Consider the following 11,196-nt stretch of genomic DNA (forward strand, 5'->3'; position numbering starts at 1 on the left):
ATACATATATATATATACATACATATATATATATATATATATACATACATATATATATATATATACATACATATATATATATATATATATACATACATATATATATACATACACATACATATACATATATATATACATACATATACATATATATATATATATACATACATATACATATATATATATATATATATATATATATACATACATATATATATATACATACATATATATACATATATATATATACATACATATATATATATATATATATATATATATATACATACATACATATATATATATAAGTAGGAATGAATACACACCTGTACATACGTGCACACATACACTAATAAAGACAAACACACATACATAAAACAATAATTCACTTTCTAAACTGTATGAATATGAAGTAGTATGGAATTAAGAAGCAAAGTTGTAGCATCCAAGAAAGAGCCAGTCGAGCAGCACACGACCTTTTTACCTTTTTTAACTCTTTACTTTGCACATCATTTCCACACGGCCGCGTCCTGAGCACACGAAGCGGATTTTGACCCCAAATAGTCGTCCCGAAGTGTCCAAGAATGGCAAAAGCCCGTCACATACACTCACGAAGGAAGCCACAACACAAAGTGCGCAGCAGCTGCTTCAGCGTTCATCCCTGCACGTTCTTCACTCCAGCTTCCGCATCCAAAGAAGGGCAAAAGGGAAAACAGAAGAAGGAAAAAAATTGAAGAAGACGCCTTGAGTTTACTACCTGTTGTTCCACCTGGGTGCGCTCCATTCACTAACTGGAAACGGCCGGAGGGACCGGTCGGGCGGCCCGCCCCACAAACAAGCCCCCCTCTTAATCTATTGTAATATTAGCAGCAGTCGGCTGAGTATTTTTTTTTAAACTATTTGTTTAAGAAAAAAAACAGCGGGTCGTAGTTCTGCAACGGAATCCACGTTTGATTTAGTTGGTTTATGTAACAGCTCACTGCCGGCGGATGTTCCAAATATGGTGCGAACGAAGTTTAATCCTCCTCGGTCAAGTGGTTAAATTTAGCTGGGCGGCGAATCCGTCCGTAAACTGAAACGCTACGTAATTAAAACCGTCGTAAAGTCAATATATGTGTACTTCCAGGGTGTAAATATCAAACAATCCAATGAAGAGGAGGAATTACTTCCCGTTGCGTTCGTAACCTCGGTAAATCGTATTTTGGGTCATCGTAAACCCAGCACACGGTGTTGTTCCCAACACAGGATTAGGTTTTCAAATTGAGGTTTTTAAGAATGACTTGGGCTTTTAAGATATGTTTTAAGAGCTAATGTTGAAATTTAGGGTTTCAAATTTAGGTTAGGGTTTGAAATGTGTTGTTTTGTTTTATGACCGGGTTAGGATTGCAAAAATCGGGTTAAGGCTTTAAATCTGAGTTTTAAAACAAGGTTAGGGTTCCAAATTTTGAATTTAAAACAGGGTTATCAAAGCTTGGGTTAATGCTTTAAATGTGTGGGTCAAACGAGGATTAGGGTTTCAAATCAGGTTAAAGGCTTAAAATTAGTGTTTCAAGACAGTTAGGATTGCAAATTAGGGTTTCAAGATTGGGTTAGGGTTTTGAATTAGGATTTCAAGATTGGGTTAGGGTTTTGAATTGGGGTTTTTAAATGGGATTAAGGTTTCTAATTATAATTTCAAACCAGGGTTAGGATTGTAAATTAGGGTTTCAAACCAAGATTAGGGTTTCAAGATGATTACAAATTCTATTCAAACTCTTGTTTAAAATTAAGATATTCAAAAAGGGTTTAGGTTTAAAATTAGGTTAAGGGTATTAAAACAGGTTCAGGGTTTCAAACTCCGGGAAGGGTTTCTAATAGGGGTTTAAAAAAGGATTGGGGTTTCGAATTATGGTTTCAATAAATATTGTAGAATTGCAAATTAGGGTTTCAAGATTGGGTCAAGTTTTTAAATTAGGGTTTCAAGACAGGGTTCGAGTTTCAAAACTTGGGTTAGTGTTTCAAATTCAGATTAGGGTTTATGACATCTTCCAGGTTTCAAATTGGGGTTTTCCTCGCAAATTACGGTTTCAAGAAAGAGTTAGCATTGCAAATTAAGGTCTCAAATTTGTGTTAAGGTTTTCAAATTAGGGTGTCAAGACCGGGTTAGGGTTTTGAATTATGGTTTCGAAACCAGTTTTAATATGTGATTCGTTGTGTAAATAATAGTGAGTAGTTCATGTGTACCTAACAGAGGTCAAAAGAAGATAATAATGCTAATCATGTATCATATCGCTTGGTATTGAGAGGTGTGTTTTTATGTTCATCCACTGGGCGTCGCTGCTTCCCATTAGTTTTTGTCAGCAATACACTACATTTGTACTGTCTCTACACGGTAGTTTGTGGGTTCATGCAACCAAGACGAATCCTTTATCATTTGATCATATTGTGATCATTTATTCATTACACCTTGCCTAATTGTAAAATAAAACACCTGCCATCATGAGTTTTTAATATTTTTGCAAGGGAGACAGTTAAGCATGGTATTAATTGGCCAGAATTTGAGCATTTCAACGTCAGCAAAGGGGCGATTATCAGATGTCTCTGAAAGATTATCCTTAGCGATTATCCTGTGGTGTGGGCACTGTGGGGTGTGTTTAAAGTGATTTTTCCTCCATTATCTACTTGAGAAAACAGTCTTGGTCAACAATCACAAGCGTTAAACCTGTTCAATATTTATTATAGCAAATCATCTTCCCATAAATCGGTGAAGATGTTAAAAATCGGCGTTCACCACAAGAATAAGGATTTTCAATTGTAAATACTGTTAACATTCACAATTGATAGCTCCCATGACATTCTGAGCAGATCGTCACAGAAAAGTCACTCTTAAACACCCCACACCACACCACAGGATAATCACTGTACATAATCTTTCAAAGATGTCTAGTAATCTGTCTTTTGCTGACTTTGGAACAGGGGAGATGCTAAACTTTTGTATGATTATTGGTATCTGTGCTGTTGTTGTATTTCACATCACAATCATGGACTCCAGCTCAGTCCAGCTCATTTTTTATGTTGAACATGTTTAACATTTACGATTGTGAGCCTAGACTAGACTGTTCTGTGAGCAGAGCAGGGAAGGAAAGATCACTCTTCACACACACCTCACCACCAGAAAATCGCTCAGCATAATCTTTCAGGAGATCCGACAATCGGGCTTTTGCTGATTTTGATCGGGAGTGAACTAAAATGCTGAAATGTGTCCTGATTGTAGTTGTTGTTGTTGTTTTCTGTCACAATCACATCACAAAGTCCGTGGGTTGACCCTACTCGGTGTTTACCACACATACTTTATAAGGATTTGCCATTGTGAATTGTGAACATTTTTAACATTTACAATAGCTGGCCCCAAACATTTTTCAAGCAGAACAGTGAGGAAAACAAACTTTTAACACACCCCACACTACAGAATAATCTTCCAGAAATATCCGATAATCACGCCTTTAGTGACTTTGATCCCAAGAGAGGGAAAAACCTCAAATTTGGACCGATTATCGGTATGTGTGCACCCTGCTATACATTTCGGTCACCGATCCTGTTCGTTTTCCGATCAAATCAGGGTGGAAAAATAAAAAATCCAACTAATAACATACCTAACACCACAAAATAATTGCTGAGGATAATCATTTGGAAGACATCGGATAATTGTACGTATTTGTATATATATATATATATATATATATATATATATATATATATATATATATATATTGATCAAAAGAGTAGGGAAAGGTCCGGATTTGGACCGATCATCGGTATGAGTGTATCCTGCTTTACATTTCTGATTGTTGGTCCCGAGCAGATCGATTGTCTGGGAATTATTATTCACTAATTTTCCATTTGAGGCCTGCAACACGTTCTAAAAAAGATGGGGCAGGGGCATCTATACCTCTGTGTTAAATAACCGTTCTATTTCATTTTAAAAACACTCAATAAGCGTTTGGGAATTGAGGACACTAATTGTTGAAGCTTTGCAGGTGGAATTCTTTCTCATTCTTGCTTGATGTACAATTTCAGTTGCTCAACAGTCTGGGGTCTCAGTTTTCATATTTTGCGCTTCATGCGCCAACACATTTTCAATGGGAGACGGGTCTGGAATGCTGACAGGCCAGTCAAGTACTTTTACTACGAAGCCACGCTGTTGTAACAGGTGCAGAATATGGCTTGGCATTGTCTTGCTGAAATAAGCAGGGATGTCCCTGAAAAAGATATTGCTTGGATGACGACATACTGTATGTTTGTCCAAAACCTGTATGTACCGTTCAGCATTAATGGTGCCTTCACAGATGTGCAAGTTCCCACTGCCATGGGCACTAACACCCCCCCCCCCCCCCCCCCCCATTTTTTAACTTTGCGCTGATGACATTCCGGATGGTCCTTTTCCTCTTTTGCCCGGAGGACACCACTTTCATGATTTCACAATTTGAAATCTGGACTTGTTAGACCAGTCAGGGTTCGCCTGACTTTGATTGGAAGGGAAGGAAAAGGCTACAATTTGGACTGATTATCAGTATGTATGTATTTTGCTTTACATTTATAATTATCAGTCGCAGGAGGAAAAATCACCCCTCAACCAACCCACACCACAAGATAATTGCTTGCTCTTTTAGAGAGATCCAATAATCGGGCTTTTGCTCGCTTTGATTGTAACGGGGGGAATGCTCAAATTCGGCCCGATTATCGGTATTGACTGTATGTATTGCTGCTTTAAAGTTCCACTTGAATTCCACTCCATATTTCAACACACTGTCAACTCAAGTCATCATAGCAATCAAGGTCCTCATGACGTATCCTACCAAATACCATAAGAGGGAATGTTTCAGATAATAAAACATACTGACAGACTTCCAAAGTTCTCCCAAACACCAAGTTAGAAACCTTCCAAAGCAAACATTGTCCTTAGTCCATCCAAACAAGGATCCCAATGATATCAGTGTCACAGTGACAGGAATTTATGAGCTCAATGTGACGTATGTTAGGCAATCCTGCTTGGACAAACAGTGCCATGATATCATGTGCACTTCATGGAGATCCATTCATTAGTTTTTGCAACTGGAGCAGACAAAAATATGCCATGATTGGTTAATTGAGGACGAGTGGTAAGCCTTGATGACCATGTGAATTCTTTGCTGATTCAGTTAAGCAGACAACTACAGCTGACAAGCAATACTATGTTGTTTTGTCCTGTCTTGTTTTCTTGACTCGTGCCACACGTCCACGAGGAACAGATACCGCATTAAGTTAATGTAGTGGCTGAAAAAGAGCTTGGTGTGTGCTTTGCCAAAATACTGACAATAGCCTTGTAAGTTGGGAAAACAAATTGCTCTCAACACCGGTTCTACCAATGGACATGAAATTTGGTGGACCTTCCTATTATAACACGATGCACGAAAAGGTCTCAAGGACCCATACCCAATATTGAAGAAGAAGTCCTTTATTTTGGTTTGAAGTAACCATTTCACACTCAGTAACACCCTCTAGAAAGTTGGGGGAAAAAATAGCCCCTGACCACAGTTTCTCCTAGTGACAAGAAATTTGGTAAACATTTTAACAGAACACATGAAAAAGTCTCAAGGACCTATGCCCGGATTTGAACTGGAAGTCATACATCTTGGTTTGGAGAAGCCATTTCGCATTCGGTTCACGCCCCCGAGAAAGTTGGAAAAAATTTGCCCCCTGCACCAGTTTCACCTGCGGATATAAAATTTAGTGGGCATACACTATATCGCCAAAAGTATTCGCTCACCTGCCTTGACTCACATATGATCTGAAGTGACATCCCTTTCTGACGTAGGCGGTTTGAGTTTGAGCCTGCGCGCGGGAACTTGCAGGGCTTCTGTCTGGATGAACTCGAAGTGTCGGTTTCCTCTTCGAAGAGCACAACCCATCGCCCAGGTGTGAGAGAACCGGCCGGCGCGGCGGACCTTTTGGCGAGGCAGCGAAGTCCGGCGATGTGAAACGCGTCCTCCTCTTTCTACTCGGCTAACCTCGCTAGCCGCCGAGCTAACGTGCCGCCAGCTAGTTGGTCACACCGCGGCGGAGGGAGCTCCTCGTCGGCGGCGCACGAAGGACGAAGTGACTGAATCTGCCGGCTCCGTCGAAGACTAAGCCCAGCCGCGCACAGGCAAGGTAAACTTTCTGGTGTTTGGACGCCACTCTGTATTTGGGAACTTGTCGACAGTCAGCCAGCCAATTGGGCTTTTCTTGGTCCTCGCAAAAGTCGCAACTTCTTCAACTGCTTTCTTGTCAAAATGGCTCAATATTGGGCGTATGATTCCAAACAACCTTTTTGACGCGGTTTCTTCTTGGCTTGCTGTGTTATCATGTGTGCCAATGGGCCTCCACCACCACCGACGGCTGGGTCTCCTCCACCACCACTGACGGCTGGGCCTCCACCACCACCAACGACGGCTGGGCCTCCACCACCACCACCGACGGCTGGGCCTCCACCACCACCACCGACGGCTGGGCCTCCTCCACCACCACCGACGGCTGGGCCTCCACCACCACCACCACCACCGACGGCTGGGCCTCCACCACCACCGACGGCTGGGCCTCCACCACCACCACCGACGGCTGGGCCTCCACCACCACCACCACCGACGGCTGGGCCTCCACCACCACCACCACCGACGGCTGGGCCTCCACCACCACCACCACCGACGGCTGATGCGGAAGCTGGCAGCGTAAAGCTATATGCAAACATTGCCAATAAAAGAAACAGGGGGCTGCCAAACCCCGCAATACTAAAGCACCGGAAATGGAGGGCGTTCCAAACCGTTAATAACTCTAAATTAATATGGGACTCAACACGTAAACCAAAAGGCATTCTTTGTGCACACTTAAATATACGAAGCATTTTAACGAAAAGTGATCAGGTCAATCACCTTCTCACTGACTCAAATATTGACTTCCTCTGCCTATCTGAGACATGGCTCCATGAATCTTCGCCCTCAGCAATACTATCTGTACCTGGTTATAAAATGTTTAGAAACGACAGACAGGGTTCTAAGGGAGGAGGTGTTATGATTTATGCCAAGGACACTTTTAATTGTAATGAAATACATGTTACAGATGAGAATGGATTAGAATTTCTTGGACTAACTGTTTCTTTGTCACAGCAAATGTCTTTTATTCTTGTAGTTATTTATAGGCCTCCCTCATCAAATGCCGCTTTCTACGAAAAGCTGGAAATGTTACTGAAACAACTCAATCTTGCAAAAGAGGTGATAATAATGGGTGACCTAAATGTTAATTGGGAAGTTAACAAAGTTAGGAAAAAATTGAAAAGGGTTATGGATGATATGGATATGACTCAGGTTATTAATGGCCCTACGAGAATTACAAACTCCACCCGAACTCAGATTGATCTAGCCTTTACTAATAGGCCAGAAAGGATCTTGAAGCCATACAATATGCTCACAGGATTGTCTGATCACAATCTTATAATGGTTTCAAGAAAATTAAATAAAAAGCGCTTCAAACCCTTGGCCACCACTGAATCCAATAGGATACCAAAACATGAACAACAAAATTTCCAAGATTCCATCCAAGAAGTAAACTGGGATGTATTACTCGCTGGTAAAAATTTAGATGAGGATTGTTCTACATTTGCCAACAAAATACAAGAAATGATTATACAATTTACACGGATAATTAAACTAAAAGCTAGAAATAATGGCCTGTCTTGGTTAAACACATTTATTCTGAAACTGATGAAAGAACGCGATCATTCCTTGAAGTTGTCGGTCAAATCAGGATACAATAGACAGCACTTTATCTCACTGAGAAATAGGGTAGTGAAAGAAATAAGAAAATCTAAAGCTGACTTTTTCATTACTGCTCTGAATAGTGCGAAGGGAAATTCAAAAACTATTGGGTGATACACAAAATAACAAAACAAAACTAATGCAAATTCAATTAAATGGAAACATCCTGACGGAACCTCAAGTGATGGCTGATGCTTTTAACTACTTCATTGAATCTGTGTCAGAAATCTCTTCTAAGTTTGCAGTAAAACAAATGAAGGAATACCCTGCATTGTCTACAACGCAGTTCTTTACTATTACAAATATTACTGAGACCAAAGTTATCGATTTAATTCATTCACTCAAACCATCTAAGGCAAAGGATGTTTTTGGAATGGACACGAGCATGCTCAAAGATCTAGGTTCAACTCTTGCTCCTCCTATTGCCTCAATCATTAATCTTTCAATTTCATCTGGTCACTTTCCAAAGGCCTGGAAATCTGCTATTGTTACCCCTGTCTTTAAATCCGGTGACTCAACTTCTCTGAATAACTACCGACCTATAAGCATTCTTCCGGCCATTTCCAAAGTTGCAGAAAAATGGGTGTCAGAGCAGATTGTCCATTATTTAATCAGCAGCTCCCCCTCTCCACGCCATGCAGTTTGGTTTCAGATCCAAGCATTCCACTGAAATGGCTACATGCCTCTTCATTGAGAAAATAAAATCTTCTCTCGACAAGGGTGGAGTTGTAGGGGCGGTGTTCTTGGACCTCAGGAAAGCTTTTGATACAGTAAATCACTGTTCTTCTTACCAAGCTCTCAAAATTTAACTTCTCTCGCAAAGCTGTGAGCTGGATTGAATCATATCTGCATGACCGAACACAATCTGTATCAGTTAACAACTGCAGATCAGAGTCTCTTAGGCTAACCTCTGGAGTCCCTCAGGGATCAATATTGGGCCCCCTTTTATTTAGTCTTTATATCAACGATTTGCCCACTGTTTGCTCTGAAGCAGAGTGCGTAATGTATGCAGACGACACAGTTTTCTTTGTTCATGGTCGCTCCAAAGATACTGTTGCTGCTAAACTCACTAATACAATGTCCTGTGTCACAACTTGGTTGCAGGAGTGCTGTCTACAGCTAAACGTTTCTAAAACTGTAGGCATGTATTTCACTAAAACAAATAGAGTATCACCTGACCCCGACATACTTGTTAATGGAGAAAAAATGCAAATTGTCAGCCAATACAAATATCTAATAATAGATTCACAGCTTTTCTTTAAAGCCCATATTGACAAATTGTGTAAAAATATCAAATTAAACCTCGCAAATTTTCGTGCAATTCGGAATGAAATGTCAACTGAAGCTGCAAAAATTTACCTGCATTCGATGATTCTTAGTCACTTTAACTATTGCATAACCAGTTGGTCCCAGGCTGGTCAGAATGCAAAAAAACCATTGGAAGTTTTGTACAAACAAGTAATTAAAGTGATGGATAAAAAACCAAGGCACTATCATCACTGTGCAATTTTTAAAAAATACAGTCTTTTAAACTGGGACCGTCTTCACATATTTGCAGATTTATAAAGTACTGCATGATTTGGCCCCAGCTCCTCTGGCTGAGTTCATCAGCCAAAGAAACAGCTCTGAGCGTGTCACTCGAGGCTCTGTCAGAGGTGACTGTCTCATTCCTCTGCGTAGGAGCACTTTCAGTAAGTCAGCCTGGTCAGTGAGGAGCGCTGGTGAGTGGAACTCAGTACCTGAGGAGGTTAAACTGCTTACAACATACAAGGCCTTCACAAAAAAACTGAAAATGTGGCTAGTTAACACCTATAGCTGCCAACACTAAAAGACAAGTATGTTATGTTGTCTTTTTGTTATGATCAAAAAAATTATGGTTTTATTCTCTCTTAATAGTATAGTTTGATTATGTATCCTGTATTATATTGTCTTGTAGATGTATTTTACTGCTTTTTTACATCATGGCCAGGGGACTACAGATGAAAACTAGCCTTCTGGCTAATTCTGGCTTTTTTAACCATGTGTACTTCATGTGTTTTATGAAATTGCATTGTCCCCTTTCAAAAATAAACTGATAAACTGAAACTTTCTTAATTAATAGGGTTTAATATGACGTCGGTTCACCCTTGCCCACTATAACAGCTTTAATTCTTCTGAAAAGGCTTTCCACAGGGTTTAGGAGTGTGTTTTGGGAATTTTTGACCACTCTTCCGGAAGCCTATTTGTGAGGTCACACACTTACTGTATGTTGAACGAGAAGGCCTGCCTCTCAGTCTCTGCTCTAATTAATCTTAAAGGTGTTCTATCCTGTTGATGTCAGGGCTCTGTGCAGGCCAATCAAGTTCTTCTACACCAAACTCTCTCATCCATGTCTTGATGGACCTTGCATTGTGCACAGCCATGTTAGAAATGGAAGAACCGTTCCCACAAAGCTGGGAGCGTGGAAGTGTCCAAAATGTTGGCTCCTTAGTTCAAGTGAAAGGAACTCTGAAGGATTCAGCATACCAAAAGCTTTAGAACAACTCATTACTCCCAACTTTGTGGGAACAGTTTGGGGTTGTCCCCTTCCTGTTCCAACATGACTGTGCACCAATGCACAAAGCAAGGTCCATAAAGACAGGATGAGAGAGTCTGGTGTAGTTGAACTTGATTGGCCTGCATCAAGTCCTGACCTCAACCAGATAGAATACATTTGGGATGAATTAGAGTGGAGACTGAGAGCCAACATTACTGTGCGACCTCGCAAATGCGCTTCTGGAAGAATGGCCAAAAATTCCCTACACCTACTCCTGAACCTTGTGGAAAGCCTTTTCAGAAGAGTTAAAGCTGTTATAGCTGTAAAAGGTGGATTGATGTCATATTAAACCTTATTGATTAAGAAGGCGATATCGCTTCAGATCGTATGTGAGTCAAGGCAGGTGAGCGAATACTTTAGGCAATATAATGTATTTATCATAACAGGACACCCGAATAGTCTCAGGGTCCTCCAATGAAAAATAAAGAGTAATTCTGCCATTTTACTTTGAAGCAGCCATTTCGCACGAAGTCGCACCCGCTTGAAATTTATATTTAAAAAATTAAGCCCCAGGTACTAGTTTCAGTAATTGACACAAAATTGGATGGAAATGTCCATCATAACAGGATGTACGAAAACGTCTCAAGGAACCATGCCTGAAATTTACCAGGAAGTCGCACATCTGACCATATAAGTAAAAAAAGAGTACTCCTCCTTAATTTTCCCCATCAATAAAGTATATCCATCTATCTTTTGTTATGATGTCTACCAAAGTGGTTGAGAAATAGATTGTATACTGTATACTCCATCAAGGATCCTATATTAATGGATTTTTAATAATGATGAAGGAGCAATTGCACACCCAAATTCATT

General features: G+C 40.3%; 2 protein-coding genes across 2 annotated transcripts in view; one reads left to right on the forward strand and one right to left on the reverse strand.

Moving 5' to 3' along the window:
• Positions 1 to 1,034, reverse strand: part of bokb (BCL2 family apoptosis regulator BOK b) — an 11,934-nt gene extending 10,900 nt beyond the window's left edge. Inside the window, exon 1 of the mRNA XM_061797638.1 lies at positions 485 to 1,034. The gene's annotated coding sequence lies outside the window, so the exon portion shown is untranslated. The remainder of the gene's footprint in view (positions 1 to 484) is intronic.
• A 68-nt stretch (positions 1,035 to 1,102) lies between these two features.
• LOC133489020 (uncharacterized) lies at positions 1,103 to 9,937 on the forward strand. Its single transcript, XM_061797637.1, has 2 exons — positions 1,103 to 1,189; positions 5,916 to 9,937. Exon 2 carries the CDS (start codon positions 6,363 to 6,365, stop codon positions 7,920 to 7,922), a length of 1,560 nt encoding a protein of 519 aa, XP_061653621.1. The 5' UTR covers positions 1,103 to 1,189; positions 5,916 to 6,362; the 3' UTR covers positions 7,923 to 9,937.
• Positions 9,938 to 11,196: the final 1,259 nt, after the last annotated feature.

The sequence above is a fragment of the Phyllopteryx taeniolatus genome, chromosome 14 (genome assembly GCF_024500385.1).
Source record: "Phyllopteryx taeniolatus isolate TA_2022b chromosome 14, UOR_Ptae_1.2, whole genome shotgun sequence".
NCBI classification, from domain to species: Eukaryota; Metazoa; Chordata; class Actinopteri; order Syngnathiformes; family Syngnathidae; genus Phyllopteryx; species Phyllopteryx taeniolatus.

What these genes read in the sequence shown, in the direction of transcription:
- LOC133489020 (XM_061797637.1), top strand. Translation starts at nt 6,363, where the DNA reads ATGTGTGCCAATGGGCCTCCACCACCACCGACGGCTGGGTCTCCTCCA.